Source organism: Rhipicephalus sanguineus, chromosome 4 (assembly GCF_013339695.2).
Source record: "Rhipicephalus sanguineus isolate Rsan-2018 chromosome 4, BIME_Rsan_1.4, whole genome shotgun sequence".
In the NCBI taxonomy this organism is placed as follows: domain Eukaryota; kingdom Metazoa; phylum Arthropoda; class Arachnida; order Ixodida; family Ixodidae; genus Rhipicephalus; species Rhipicephalus sanguineus.
Window position 1 is genome coordinate 49,177,822 of NC_051179.1, and position 16,224 is coordinate 49,194,045.

At 42.2% G+C, this 16,224-nt stretch overlaps 1 protein-coding gene across 2 annotated transcripts in view; it reads right to left on the minus strand.

The window, feature by feature from the left end:
- LOC119389935 (death-associated protein kinase 1) overlaps nucleotides 1–16,224 on the minus strand; it is a 98,821-nt gene that overhangs the window by 6,787 nt on the left and 75,810 nt on the right. For both annotated transcript variants that reach the window (XM_037657385.2, XM_037657384.2), the window contains exons 10-16: nucleotides 14,277–14,354; nucleotides 12,595–12,784; nucleotides 8,248–8,492; nucleotides 7,521–7,728; nucleotides 5,540–5,823; nucleotides 4,038–4,226; nucleotides 935–1,117 (exon numbers count right to left, since the gene is read on the minus strand). In XM_037657385.2, the coding sequence (XP_037513313.1) occupies nucleotides 935–1,117; nucleotides 4,038–4,226; nucleotides 5,540–5,823; nucleotides 7,521–7,728; nucleotides 8,248–8,492; nucleotides 12,595–12,784; nucleotides 14,277–14,354 (1,377 nt within the window). The remainder of the gene's footprint in view (nucleotides 1–934; nucleotides 1,118–4,037; nucleotides 4,227–5,539; nucleotides 5,824–7,520; nucleotides 7,729–8,247; nucleotides 8,493–12,594; nucleotides 12,785–14,276; nucleotides 14,355–16,224) is intronic.

Here is a 16,224-nt window from a genome sequence, read left to right on the forward strand (position 1 = left end):
TCGCACTTTATTAATGTAGACTGTAACATGCTGAACTATACATTCACGTATATGAACATGACTATTCGGAAAAAAAAACACTGGTTGTCGAAGTGCCAAAAATTATTTGTTACATTCTTACAAACTGTGTTATAGTAAACAGTTCCAGACATCACCGAGGTTGAGTTTACGTCGCTACCTGACCTTCCAAACAGAAGAGAAATTATTTTTAACCCAACATAGTGATTATGCCAAATAGATCACAGTTGTGCTCCTTTTGCTACGAGTCAAGAATGCGCTAGCTATGGGAGCAATGAGTTACTGCAAAAAAAGCCTAATGAGAACCATTTTATACCAACATAACCTTAACGTGAACCATGTGACTCGACTGCATCGATGAGTTAATCTGATTTGGCTGTCTCCTGTGTCTTCTGCTGCTCTTCATATGCCCATCTCATTTCCTGAAAAACCACAGCGTACTCTCAGTGGATGGAAATTATAAAAAAAAAGTTCAGGAGTCCTTGCATTATCGGGAAAACGGGGCCAGCGAAGCTTGGTGTGTGTGTGTGCCTAAGATACTACTTCTATTTCATTCTTTCTGTCTTTCTACTGCATTGCGCAATTCTCCGTCCCTAACTGTTTCCTTCCTATAGGCAACAACGACGGTCATGTGTTCACATCCAGGCAACAATGAAAGGTGACAATGAGAAATGGCAAGTGACCTTGATGAAATATCAAATTGCCATATCAGAAACAACTGATCGCCGCCAGGCCCACAATTGAGAGAGTATCAAATATTGGAAAACGGCGCACACAAATACGCATCTGACTGGCACATATTTGAGGGCCATATTTCTGTACCAAACCCACTGGTGTTGGGTTTTTCACATACGACACCGCCACTGAAATCTGCGAGTCATAAGTTTCACTTAAAAAAAAATAAGGAACTACACACCTGCAAGAGGTCTATAGCATCTGTGTCTGGGAAGGCAAACTGGAAATCTTCCACGGTGTAGCAGCCAGTCACGCGTGCTTTCTCAAGGTGTTCCTGGGAAAGCAGCTCTCCAATGACAGAACTGCAGAGCCATTTAGGATTGAGCACGACCATGTCCTCCGTTTCTGATTTTGTGTACAGCACCTGCAATGAGAAATGTGCGATTCGGTAAAGCGACCATACTCTACATACTTGATGGACTTACAAAAAAAAGTTTTGTGCTAGACGAAACAGACAGAAAAAAAGGCTACCCACTTCATCAGTGTCATCTAGCACAACACCTTTTTTTGAAAATACATAAACTAATACAAACTGCCATTTTGACCCGAACTCAGCTGCAGCACCTTAAAGGAATGGAAGAAGCACTTACAATACGCCTGTTGATACAAAAAATGGCTGTTTTATGAATAGTTAAGAATTCATATGCCAAAATCAATGTAGAAAGAAAATGTAAGTTCTTTTAAGCTGACTTACTGAAGTGCAACATTAACTACATTTGAAACATCATGCCATTCAGCATGTTAAGTTCCATAGGCTCTTATTGTAAAACAAGGCCTAAGTTTGTTTCTTCTCCAAATCAATTTGTGATGAGAGTTTGCAGATTAAAGAAATTGTAAGAACTCCCATGCATATTCCTTGGAGCCAAGGCGGAAATTATGAAGTGTTTCACAATGGATGCAAACAAACATACACAACAAGCGAGCATGCTTGTGATTTCTATGAACTACTTTTATGCACAGGTCAAGAAACCATTTCTTTACACTCAGTGTATTCAGCAAAAGCGATGATATAAAGCCACAATGGAAGTGCTACTAATAACAGATTTGAAAAACTGCCTCGATTTTGGGCAAACCACAGCTCCAGGCCATATGGATGTAGAGAGGGCAATGTTATAGCGTCTTGCTGTCAGGATCTATAGCTAGCTGGGTTACGAAATTTCTGTCAGACATGTGCCGTTCAGGCATTGCGGGCCATTACTATGGGGAAAGATGTGACTATAGTTGATGTGGTGAGTATTCAGCCCTGCATTTTTTCCAAGAAGTGCGAAGGAAAAGCTGAGTGACAGCGGGGATCGGCATGGCCGAGAACAAGAGTGGGTTCTACGCTCATGCCGACCCACCTGGTTGTCGGTACCCATAGGTCAGCAAAAAAATTAGTACTGACTCAGACTCACTCAAGAAATATTATTTTGCTCTGGGGGCTCACTCGGACTCAGACTCACCAAAATTTTCCTCAACCGGACTTACTCGAACTCAGACTCACTGAACTTTTTCTCAAGTGGACTCACTCAGGCTCAATCTCACCAGCACAGTACCCAGCCAGACTCACTCAGACTCAGACTAACGGCTTAACCTGAGTGAGCCTAAGTGAGTCCAATCACGAGTCCTTTAGCGTAAAATTAGCTTTTTCGATCATGGTGTCAATGCTCTTTAATCCCAACGTCTCAGACAATTGGTGCTCTACGATAAGCCTTTTGACCTTGTACTTTCAAATACGTGTTATCAGTAGTTTCAATCCAGTAAGGACATTTTTATGAAATACAGTAGACTCTCATTAAATGGAACCTGAAGGGACCGGGAAAATATGTTCCATTTAACAGGAGTTCCGTTTACTGAGAGACCAACAGGGGTGCAGAATACAAGTACAAAACCAATAATGTCAGAGGCAGTTGTTCCATTTAAGCAGCAGTTCCGTTTAACAGATTTCCGTTTACTGAGAGTCTACTGTATGCGACTCATACGAGATATTTTTATGAAGGGCTCCCCGTGAAAGAGCTCGAGGGGAGAGGTCATGGCGCCTCTTCTTCTAACTCAAGCGTGTGATCGATAAATACTGAGGTGGCGCATGAACGCTAGTGCATGTGAATAGACCTGAGTATAAACGTAAGCCAATATAAGGCTGATAGTAATGCTGAAGATGAGTGGATAGGACTGCTATAGGTCTGCAATAAAAGGTGGAGCTGACTCACACTCACTTAAATATATTTTGTGCTTAGGGCTCACTCGGACTCAGACTCACCAATATTTTTCTCAGGCGGACACACTCAGATTCAGACTCACTTAAAATTTTCCTCAACTGGACTCACAAAAACTCACCAAAATATTACTCACCCGTACTCACTCAGACTCAGACTCATGGCCTGATCTGAGTCTGAGTGAGTCTAAGTGAGTCGAATCAAGAGTGAGTTTGCCGACCTATGGCGGTGCCACTACATTACGGTGGAGCTACAGGTCCATAGATGCAGAACCGAGCACAGGCGTGTGTCACAGGTGGAAGTGGCCATAAAAGCGGTAGTAATCAGTGACATAGCTGAGACGGCAGCATTAAAAATAAACTATATGTATGTGTATCTTTCAGGCAGGATGCGAAGAGCGCTGAAAAGAACTGTGCGAAGTGTAGGGTTTGGAGGATCAATGAGCACACAGAGTTGAGATCTATGTTCTCAAATTTCTGTTAGACAACTGCCTGCAGCTAGTGATGGATCTATATATGCATTGTAGAGAAGGATTGCGAATATAGGAGGCTCAATGCTTGTGGCAAACAATAAACGTTAAGTACATTGTCATTGTTGCTTCTGTGGAAGGCACAGGGACAGAACTCATTGTATCAACTGCTGTGGAGCTTCGTGGCAATGACAGCCGTCAAGCACCTCTAGCTAAGGACCTGGCTACACTGGCATCTTAGCTTCACGTCTACAAGCTTTGCCGTGAAGCCATCATACAGTGAAAAGAGATGAGTGGAAGCATGAAGGCCACTTCTAGGCTGTCCTACAGTAAGGAAGCATCAAGAAAGCCTCAACTAGAACTGTCTGAGTAAGGAACATTTGAGAATTGACGTGAAGTGGCTGAACCACATGGAGGCTTCCTTACTAAGGAAAGCAAGGTTTCAAAATTTTGGCTCTCATGAAATGCAAGTCTAGATTGTAGAATATTTTATTCTTAAACATTATACTAGCTCTAAGCTAGGTGTGCTCACACTAACGAAGAGCTTCAGCCTACATTCTGCATTGATGATAATTGTTAAAATGGCAGCGTTTCTCTACACTCAGAAAAGACAGGCTCACCTCTCCCATTAGTTGGAGCTGGTGGATAAGCTCACGCATGTGTTCTTCCCCCGCCAGAGGGTTCACTTGTATGTGCACCATATCCATAAACTGGCGCCAGGTAAGCACTGGAAACGACGGCGATGATTTTCTCCAATTGGGAAGGTGTCCCACCATCGATTCCAGAAAGCCGGTGCTCTTGGGAAGGTTCTGGATAACGAAGAGAAACATTTAGGCACTGTGTTACATTTTAAGAACATCTCGTGTGTACTTGGTTGCTGGAGACACCAGAAAAAGCAAATCTGCCAATTCGAAACAGCGCGCAGGCTAAGTTAGTGCTATAATTAAGACAAGCAAATTTTTAAAAATAGACCAGGAAAATAAAAGCATGCATTGAAACAAGCAGACAGTTGCTTGTAAGACAAGACGAAGAGCATATGTACGTGCGACAATTAACTACTACAGTAGAGCCCTTCTCCAGTGAAATGACCTATGCTACAAAGGATTCCTTACATTCTGGCTATATTTTAAGTACACAACTAATAAACAGTGCCAAAGATGGAGATAGAGAAGTAAGGGAAATCTTCTCCATCTTCTCTGTCTCTGTCCTTGGCACTGCGTATTATGTTATCGCAACAACTTGCCCAGCTGGCCTTACCTACACTACGAGTGTTGCAGTGCACAAGCCTTACAACACAGTCAAAGGCGCTTTGTTATAGAGGTGCCTGACAGTAAGAGGCTGATTAACACACTCTTATGTGCATGAACTCACTGTCACTAAAAGCACTAATTTGTACAAACATCTGCCAATCCGCATATTTAAAGCATCGTACTAAAGCACATCGCAAACATATTGAGGACTGAGAAGTGGTCTTGAAGGAATGTTGTCCAAGTAATGTAAGTTCATATTTCACAACACAATGAATAACTCTTCGTCTATTCATGGAAAAGAATAATGATGAACACAAATAACACTTTACATTTGAACACGATCAGCACACATATATTGTCTCAAGTTACCTCCGAAATGAAAAAAAAGAAGCATCCACGTTGGTATGAATTAAGTATGCCCATAAATGCAGAAGAGCCAGCAATCAATGTTGCTATACTACGTTTCATGCATCAGGTGAAACACTGTGAAGGCTAACGACATTTCTTGCAGTAGACATGTTCGCATTAAGAAATAGTTCAATGTATTTACCACCCAGAATAGATTTTTTCTTTTTGCTTTTAGGCTGAGTAATCAATGAAGATGTTTAGTGCCTGACAAATAAACAAACCCTGCTATACAGGTGTTATACGACTGGATCACTTAACGTCTTGTTGTTTCTGTTTTTTGGTATTTCATTCCCAAGCCGTTGCGACATGTCACGCTGAAGCTTGTGCTGGGTTCGTGCATGCGTTTACGACCAAAACCAACTACAAGACGCGCGGAGTTATACATTTTACTGGCCGCACAGCTTACAAGCATTGAACCTGATGTGTGAAATGGAGTATAGTCAGCGAAAGTGCAGGCAACTTACCTGCACAATTTTGGCTCTGTTGTTGGAGAGGTATTGCTTGAGAGACTTCATACTTTGCGAACCAACAACGTGGGCGTCCACGACAAACACTGTCTCATGCAGGTCGAAAACGTGCTGGAAGCGTTCTCGTGCAGCTGCTAGGACGATCTTTGCATCGGCTTCGGCATTGTTCTGCTGCTGCAGCACATCACAGTTTTGGTTCCTGTTGGCGTTGCTCGCGCAGACGTCCGCGTGGGTGGCCACCAGCGCCACTCTGAGGGGTGAGGCACTTTTTCCTCCCATTCCTGCCAGCAGCAAACATTTCCGAAAGTTTTATTGGAATGCATGCTAGTCTCCACTTTCCGACTTTCATGTTCTTGCAGTGAAAAACGAGATAACGACATAAAATAGGAGAGAGGATAAACATTTCCTTTCTCTGCAGCTACCTCACATGACAGCTAAGCATATGCTTCAATAAACTGTTCCATATCTGCTCTATGCAACCACAATAATCAAAACGTTCACGTTTCCCACCTCACTTTCATGCGCAACTATTTTGTCAGGTATGCTATGCACAAACCTACAAGTGCTATAACTCTAAGAAGGAGAACTGTTTACTTGTCTTTAATGCACCTGCAGTGAAAGGAAATAATGAAAGGAAATGGGAAAAAGAAGGTGATTGGTATGGAGTGCTTTGCCATTCAATTCCCAAGACCTACATAATGTACTCACCTTATCAGACAGTATCAATAGTAATACAAATGCAAAAAGAAGTTTGCAGATCATGGCCATCAGGTTCACAACATGCTCCCACAGCTAGACAGTCTGCATTGCTCTTAGTATCATACATCCAGAAATAATACTACTGCACCAGCGAGCTGCCACCACATTCATATAATTTCAGCTCAGATAACTGCTGTTGCTGTTGCCAAATAAGTGTGCCAGGTCCATGTGCCCTTTCCATTAAATCATACTGCAGTTATATCCGGGCAATAATTTACTGCCTGCCCTCTCAGTTCACCCTTTCTTGTCCTCGACTTTACCCTCGCCGTATGCCTAAGAAAAAACAGATCTTTGCCCTCTACTACTGTTGCATAATGAACTCATTTCCCAACGATATTGTTCAGTCAGGGTCTGGATGTGTGCTAAACGCTGATCTGTGGCACAAATTTCGTGCTTGGCGGTTTACGCATGGCTTCATGTGCAATGCTGACTATGAGAGTCGTGGCATATGCGAACGTATTTCAGGGACAAAAACTGGCAATATGCTCATGCAAAATGTATCTGATGTATGCTGCTTCTTGCAGTGCCATGATGCAGTCATAATTTGCATACAGCATTCATAACAATAAAGTGCCGCTGTTATTGCCATATGCCATCATTTTCATCGCACTATTGTTCCTTGTCATCACTGCCATGACATTACCATACCACTCTCGCAGCCCGAGTCAGTTTGAGGAGTTACACTTCGTAAATAAGCAAACAAATATTGTTGTGGACATGTTACCTCTGGGGAATCTTGCACGTTATTAATAGTTTTGCAAAATGTGTCAGGTAATTGAGGGCATAAGTGTTGTCATCAAAAATGATTTTCAGAGCTGAAGGAACTAACAAACTCCCCTGATATCAAGGTTGCCCCACTTCAGAGGCGTGACAAGAAATTTTTGGGTGGGAGGGGGTGCTCAACCACTCTTTATGCGAGTATGTGCGTGCGTTTGTATATGTGTGTGCATATATAAACATGAACAATTGAAAAAAGAGAGACTCTCCCCTGGCTATGCCAATGCCCCACTTGATCTAAAACACCTTGTTCTAATGCATAGGTGACAAATGCCCGCACGCAGAAACTTTTGAAAAATGAAAAAGACAACAAGCCACAAGTGCTTTTTAATAATCTCATTTAACAACATACATTCCTCTTCCCTACAGTGGTCAAATAAATGATTGCAGTATTCACTGCCCTCTGTTGACGCCGGAATGAAAGTCAGCGTACGCCACTTACCCAAGGGTTCAACAGGTGGCGCCCTTGCCTGCAGGTAAGCTAGCCAGAAGGAGACCTGCCTGATCTGGGTGTGCACAGGTTCAGCAAGGCTGAACACAACTAAGTGAAGGCAGTGGGCATTGCCCACAAAGTGGTCGTACAGCATCAGGTATGGCTCATGTCCCGAGAACTCCCATATGCTCAGGTCACCGACACCAGACACAGTTACCTGCATAACAGAGCAGCGAACTAAAAGCTGTACTGTTGCATTTTGTGACACTAAGCTTTGGCACAATGACTGCTATTACAGAAAGAAATCGCAGCACTAATTAACACCTGAAACAAAGACATTCTCAACTAAGATGTGTGTTCATCCCGGGCATTTTGAGATTCGATTTCCCCAAATATTTGGCTGTAATGGTATTACATTTATTGGAGCATACCAACTAAGGCAAAGGGCCACAAACGTGGTGGCTGAATAAAAATGTGCCATTTACATATGTTGTAGCATCTAGTATGCACCCACTTTCGAAACAGCTCTAAAGGCAGCCTTAAAATATTAATAAGCTAACTTTTATCAGTGAGAACAACAAATATAGCGCATGTACACATTGACCAGTATACAGCCTTTCTTTAACGCCATTGCATCCATGAAAATTTCGCATCAATGGTATGCATTTTTAATGAGATATTTCATTTTACAGTATTTTCTACAATTATTTCAAAGAAATCTCGCAGCCCCACCAACCTGCTGCACATCGACGCCATGCGTGTAGTTGGCATTTGTAGTCTCGTAAAACAATGGCTGCGAGTTGCTCATCATATCCGCACAGCTGGAGATGAGGAGAGCGGGAGGTGTGATCGCTTTCTTGTAGTCGTTCATGTCGCTGGCTTCATTGAGGTCAGCAGTTCTAATGTTGTTCTCACTGTCTGTGTCGATGGTGTACTCGTCCATCGCTGGGGTGCTGGATCGGCTGCTGTGAGGTCCCGACGCTGCACAAAAAAGCAAGACGATTAGCACACAGTGAGCACATGGACACGCTGAGTCGTTTCTGACACCCATAGACAGCAATTTTTTTCAGAAAGCAGGTAAGTTACAGGGAGGCGAGAAAGTTCACAACTCAAACATTAAAAGTGCGAGAAAGTTCACAACTCAAACATTAAAAGTGCTTAGCAAACAATTTAATAGAAGCTTGTATGTGTGTAGCATGCATTGTAGCAAATATGTCCTTTCAGAAAAAAAGCAATGTAGTGGACTGTGCAATGTGATGCACAGTCACATACTGTGAATGCAGCAGCCTCCATCTTGTGATAGTTGCATTTTAGCACCAAGGTGTCAAGAAAAATTCAATACTATATCAACTTCAGCTCCAATTTTTAATGTAAAAATTATATTCTGCCTATGGCGACTACAAGATGGCCTAACTTGCAAGTTACCAATAGCACACTAGACATTTCCGGATGGGGGGATCTCTCACTACATCTATTGAAATTGATATCTCGCAAGAAAAGGTGGCAGGCAATGTCTGGGGAGTGCGTGATAACCAAAGACATTATAACACTCCTTGTCAAGATCTTCAAAGCCACTGTACACTTTAACGTACTTCTTGCTCATCCTTGCATTTGAGTTCCTGTATGCAAATTTTGTTGCTCAAAAACTTCAGCGAGTGAGAAGGGCTGTTTTCCTCGCGTCTCCTGTGATTCAAAGTGCCAGTGCCTGGCAATGGAACATCAAAACAAATCCAAAGTCAGTAGCAAAGTGGCTTCGAAACATTTAACGAAGACCGTGCCAACATTATCAACACTATTTTCCTTTCTGTTTGCATCTCATGGGTGCACCTGAGTGAAAAACTCGGGGATGAGCTGCTAGTGATGCATTCAGGATATACAGCGGCTGTAAATAATGATCGTTGTGCATAAGTCAAGGTTTAAGAAATAAGATATATAGATATGTACGTGTGTCCTGCATGTGCAACTAAACATTGATACTACTACTATAGTTCTATTTAGTTTAATATTTGCGCTATTGAGCCTCCAAGCAAGACAACAATAGACCTTTTTCAAGCAATTCCAGAACCTCGCGTGGGCGCGTGAAGCACTATTTCCCGTGTGTACGTCGAGCGAGCTGGCTGTACCGTCGCCCGCTGCTCGTTGGCGCCGTGGGAGCGCCAAACGAAAAAAACGCGTCGCCGCTGGTTGATTATTAAATCCTAAATACTACACATGTCTGAACGAACCTGCATGTATTTCTACGAATGAAATGCGAAAGGAATGATGCAGTCAGTGTAGGTATTACTGAGCAGATGTGTACCGGATGTAGCAGTTATGCGACATGCGAGTTGTCACGTGCCGATACATGTAGTCAAAGCGTGCTATCGTGAGCAATGCGAGCTAGAACACTGAATTTGTATTTATTCAATGATTACTTGTTCACAAGCCGCTATGACATTTAATGCCATAGTGGCTCGTGATCGGGTTTAACCAAACCGCAGAGAGGTGTTACAGTGTTCAGGTATACAGGTGATTATTTGATTTTAATTGACAAGTCATGCGCTGTACAAAGAAGTGAGCACATTCTGAACATGTTTAAAAAAAAGGGGATGGGACTAGAATTCACTTGCGAGGTGCCTTGTTGAGATAATTTGCAGTTTCTTGAGACATGCTTTTAAGTTTGACTGCGGGGCACGTTTGCGGGCAGCATAGTTCGCGTTCAGCGAAACCAGTGTTTCATGTCGCGTTGGCACATTTGAATATTGTTAAACGAGGAATTGTGATTTCATGGTTACACACAGCATTGGAAAAAAACTTGCGCGCATAAGATGAACAGTAGTTTCCAGCTGCAAAGTGATCGCCTCAAAGAGGTGGGATATCCTGCGTATCGTTGCATCCGTTTGCAAAAATGGGGTTCGCATGGCAAAGAAAGATAAATACGGACGTCTTCCACCCGCGAATAATGAAGAAACTAGAAATTTTGCAGTTATTCCACATATGTAGAAGAAGTCACATGGCTTGAAGAATGTAGGGAAGCGATGTGGGGTGAAGGTTGTGTTTGCCGCCCCAAATAAGCTTAGTTGCATTGAGGTCGCAGGGGTCTGCAGTGGCAAAAGAAAAATGCGGTCAGAGGCATGCCAATTGTTTTGTCAATTGTGTAGGACTTAACCGCAAATTTCTCTTTGTTGTGTCCACATGTACATCGGCCAGACTGGTCGATGTATTAACACGCACCTCAGCGAGCATCGAAATTCATTGAATGGAGCCGTCTCATCTCGCCTCGCTATGTCAGTCATGCGAATGTAATCCCATCTTCGAAAGCACAGTAATTTTGTACGATCAACCTAATCAGACAACGCGAGAAATTTCGGAGGCATATCATGTCACAAATAACGCCACACTTTGTGTCAGTCAACCTCCTCCGTCGTTACAAGACAAGGAATTTAACTTTATTAATCAACTGTAAACACGCGCCTTCGTTGTTTGACTTTCAGTGCCTCTGTATGACATGTGTGATGCACCCCCATTTTTGTATATATGCTTTTTCTTTCACGCGTGCAATAAACTTTCAGTTGTGAGTGAGCGCTAGATGGTTTGTGCATTTCCTTCCTTGTCCTGCTTTTTTCTTTTTTCGCTCTAAGTATTATTCCAACCTGTCGTTATAGTGCCAATGAAGGTTAGTGGGCACTTATCGTTCGTTCGTTACATATATGGTGCGAGCGACGCAGTGAATGTATAATTTGCCCTAATGCAGACTACACTTTCTAGTGTACTCTTTAAATATCAGAACCTCACATTGCACTCGTCGACAGTGTCGATGGACGTTGATTTCAAATGCATCTGCGAATCATAGACGCGTACTGGCACCAAAAAGAAAAAAGGTGATGCTTCTGAGCCACTCAGCTGGTCCAACAGTGGGACAGATGGAAATCGCCAAGAGGCCGTCGCAGCTAAACACTGTAGTTTGCGATTGAATTCATTAGGGGTGAGGGTTTCCTTAGGGGCGAGGATTTCCTAGACGTTTTCTCCTCAAAAACGGGTTGACAATGACGTAGAGCACCGTTGTAAACCCATTTTTGAGGAGAAAACATCTAGGAAATCCTCGCCCCTAACAATTAAAACACGGTGCCGTGACGGTGACGCGACGGAGCGTTTGACGGCTGTGGGAATGATGCCTAACATGTTGCACCTTGCCAAATTCGCTGTGTCTAAGAAGTCCTGGCACGGCGCAAGCGGAAAGCTACAGCATGAGGCCCACGCACTCCCCGCGCCTGCTATTACGGCCGCTGCGGCGTACACACTTTTCCCATGAACGCTAGCGCGCCCGTTGGTGGCGCTCGTGTGTTCGAAAAAGGTCTATTGCAGTATTGTCACGTATAATATAGCTAGTTAACCCTAGTTGTCCATGGCATATTGATGAAAATGCTTTAGTCATTGTATATACGTAGCATGTCTGTATTAAACTTGTGCATTTTCTTTTTTTACAGAGTTCTTGACATCAGTTCTGTAGCCTCAGTTTATTTGTATCAAGTTCCATTGAGGATATGACATGCACAGCAAGAGTATGAAATACTGGCCAAGTTGAAATACTTACACGTTGAAGTGTGTTTAATCTGTTTACACTGTTGCCTTCAACCATGAAATATGCATTTTCAATGATCGCATTATGACCCTCTGCCCTTCTGAACTTTCTTAGCTTTTTTAACGTAACGTTACCAAGCTTGCCCTCTTCGTTGTGTATTTTCTTGTTCATTGTTATTACCTTTTCACACCCTTATTTAAATTTCAAAAGGAAAATGTATCTGTGACACCTGTTATTACCTAACTATTACCCTAACTGGCTGTTTCAAAAGCTAGACAGCCATGTAGACTGGCAGTTAGAATCATCAAATGAAATAGTACATGGCTTTGCCATTGTAAATGGGAATAATGTTACTTTAAATTTGCATGTATTATCGGTTATTTACTTTGTTACTCCAACCAAGAGCAACTATAGTTCCACTCCGCAATACTGTAAGAAATAAGCTTGAAGAGTGGTTCATATTTATTGACGTTAAGTTAATGTAACATATTAGGGAACCTTCGAAGAAGCTACAAAACTTACTTGACTTTGGCCTTGGTGATGTAGGAGACGTCTTGGAGCGTCGAAACCAGCTGCTGAAGTATCCACACTTCAGTGACTCCAGCATTGTTGTTTTTCCCACACCACTGTGTCCAAGCACCTTGAGCTTTATCCGAGAGAGCGGCTGAGTCCCCGGTATCATTTGAGCTATGTACTCTTCCTTCAGTTGCTCCTAAAAGAAAAGAGCATAAACGAGGAAATGAATATCACACAACTACTAAAGTAAGTGTACAAAACATGGCTTTGCAGGTCTATGACAATTCCTATAGTGATAATTGTCGGGGTTTTACATCCCTGAACCATGATATGATTATTAGAGGCACCGTGGTGGCAGGCTCCGGAAATTTCAACCACTTGAGGTTCTTTAATGTGCACCTAAATCTAAGCACAAGGGCCTCTAGCATATTTCACCTCCGTCGAAACGTGGCTACAGCGGCCAGGCTTCGATCCCCCGACCTTCGGGTCAGCAGTCGAGCACCATAACCAAAAGACCATCATGGCCGGTGGTCCATGGCAACTGAACAAAAAATTGACACTCTTTGCATGTACGTACTTTGTTATGTGGTTTGTTACGTTCAATTTCAGGGTTTCATGTACTAAAACCTTGATCTGATTATAAGGCACGTCATAATGGGAGACTCCAGATTAATTATGACAATTTGACGTTCTTTTAAATGCACTTAACCCTTAGCGGTCCATTGTTAAGCCCTTTGAGACAATGCAACACAGCCACAGCGGTACGTGGTTGGGCACTGCTGGACAAGCTCTACCACGGTTGATCTACGCGCACATTTTCTCGCTGCATCTTTAAAAGAGTAAGTAAACTTCTTTTACTTGAGGTTCTTTTTTTTTAGTTTCAAACTGGAATGGACAAAAGGTGGGTAAAGGTTTTGCAGACCACAAAGGGTTAAACCAATGCACACAAGTGATTTTGCATTCCATCCCTATTTCAATGTGGCTGTCGTGGCTCGTATCAAAGCAATGATCTTGAGCTCAGCAGCAGAGCATATAGCCTCCTAGAGCTGTCTTGCCATATTCCAAAATCTATGAAAATCTTAACAAATATTTTTTTTAAATGTTAACAAAAAATCTTTTTAAGCATCTTAACAAGAAATCTTTTTAAAAAATCACAACAAATATTTGCATAGATTTGGGCAATGGCAAGAGAATCTTAACATATATCAAAGCTTCGTATGGAGACTTGTTTTACCAAAAAATAGTAAAAAAATGTGCATATAACAGATACTGTAATAGATCTTATCCAAAAGCTTTAGACATCAGACGTGACGGCTTTAAAACGTTTGTCAATTCAGGCTCCTTCCAGTTGACTTCTAACAGAGCCAGTAAAATGCAACGTAACAAACAAAAATTGCATATTACTCGCTAAAATAAAATATTGCAATGACGTTGCTGTCAATTCAGGTGAGCTACACAAAAGGAGAGTTTTATTTGTAAATATATATAATGGCCACATTTCAAAGCAAATCTGGAGTTCCGATGGAGGTGGTGCTGCCGGCTGCCCTTTGATTGACATTTTACGCCAATCACGCCAGCACAGCCTGAGCCTCCATCAGATTTCCCTATCGCCATGCAAAAACTGCAGTGTAATTCCTCTCAACAGCATTGTTCAAGAGGAACACAGAGTAACACTACTTATCACTCACATTCCTCAGTCGATTCAGCAGGTCACCTATAGAACTGTGGCCTTGAGCAAGCGCAGTGATCTCCGCTGGTATTCCATCCTGTAAACACGTTTATAACACATTGCTGTGACTGCCAGGACTACAAGTTTACAGTATATATACAACAAATTCTCTTTATGTGCAGTGTGTGATGTGTAGCTAAAGAATACAAAAAAGTTTCAATATAGGGTTCTTTTTTATCCTAAGTTCACTGTAGCTAAACCAAATGTACATCCAGTCTAGTTGTTCATGATCCACTATTATAGTTTTTCACATTTATATTCAATATAAATGTGATGTAGATTTGTAATCGCTTTGTGCAGTGTGCTTAAATGTATATTTTTACTTGTTTACCCAACCTTAGGATGGCTCAGTTATAACATAGATGTACAGTTTACCAAAAAGTTTACAGAAAACCAGTGCCGCAACACATTTCTGCATTCAAGCTGACTTATAGCATATCTGTGGTCTTATTATTGTTTCAAATACTAGTGTGCACGCTTCCTGCTTATTTTCATTTTTGTAGCATTATCCGAGTTGTCAAGAGATGAATGCAATGCAATATGGGTGATTCCACGAGAGATCGAACATGCCTGTCCGGTCGCATTTTTTGTTTTGCCTGGGTTTTTTATATGTTGTGTGGGCACATTCAAAGTGCACGGAACTGAAAATTTTATTTCCAAGAAACGCTCCCAGCGCGCCAAAAAAATATTTGAAGGTGGCGGCGCATGCCTCCTGTTTTTGCTCACTGCAATGTTTTCGGATTTCACGGCCGAATTTAGCGCGAACTATAAACGATGTGTCGAAAATTTCTTTTGCTGGTTTTAATACACATTACTGTGAATTACATCCATGCTTTTTTTATGCCGTCCTCAAAAAGAAGAAAATTTGAAAAAATGGCAAACACGGCCGAAATCAAAAAAGGGTCCTAAGTTTGAGGCGCCTTGGCGCCTTTGCCATTTCAAACAGAAACTTAAAAAGAGTGTCAACTATAGAAAAGAGCCTTTGCAACATTTATACGGAAGATCATTTTCCTACGGGCAGCGCAAAAAAAGAAAAAAATAGGTAAAGAAGCGAGTTTTTTCAAAAAAGTACATTTTCAAAAAATAAAATAAAAAAAACTCCGGTCTCAATTTTGACGGCAATTTTTTATCGAAGAGCGCTTATGTCAATGAACACACGGTTTTAATATCATATGTCCTCATTTGCTTTGTTTACGAGATATAACTGGCCAAAATTACCCTTGCTGTGAGTGCTCACTTCAGGGCGACTGATGGTTGTTAATAGCTTGCATTGTGTGTAAATCGCAGTTTTATTTATTCTGCTGCAGTAAAACCTTGCTCTGGTGGCTTTTCGTCAAGAAAAATGTGTTCTCAGATTTTATTTGTGTCTAGCGTGTGCAAAAGCGGGCTGCTGCCGCCCTCTAAACGGCTCACGTGTAAACAGTTTGCAGCCTACAACCTCGCCTATATATCATCAGAGGAAAGATGGGCGCGCCTGTTCAAGATATCAACCGCTTCTTCTTCCTGAAGGAATGCCTGGTCTACCTCATCGCGGTTAGATGTAGACAGGTTTTCCTTGAGGAGCCTAAAGCAATGCAAGCAGACCTCGCAGGTGTCGCGAAGATCCTCAGCCTATGACAGTAGCTTGTGGAGGTAGGCAACAACAAAAAGAGCAAAGAAAAAAAAATTGCGCAACGAAAACGTTTTCCTCAGCAATCTTCCTTTTGTGAACGCGTAAATAATCGGCACAGAGCAATCGGACGTAGCCATGGGCCGCGCGCATCGCGTGTAGTGAATAGCTAGACCTAGAGCAAGCCGAAACGTTTATACTGAACGGCGCCGCACAAATTATCTCACATCTGCGCAGCTGTCATGAATGCCTTTCCAGAACTGCTTACGGTTTGAAATTTTATGACTAAGGGTGTCTA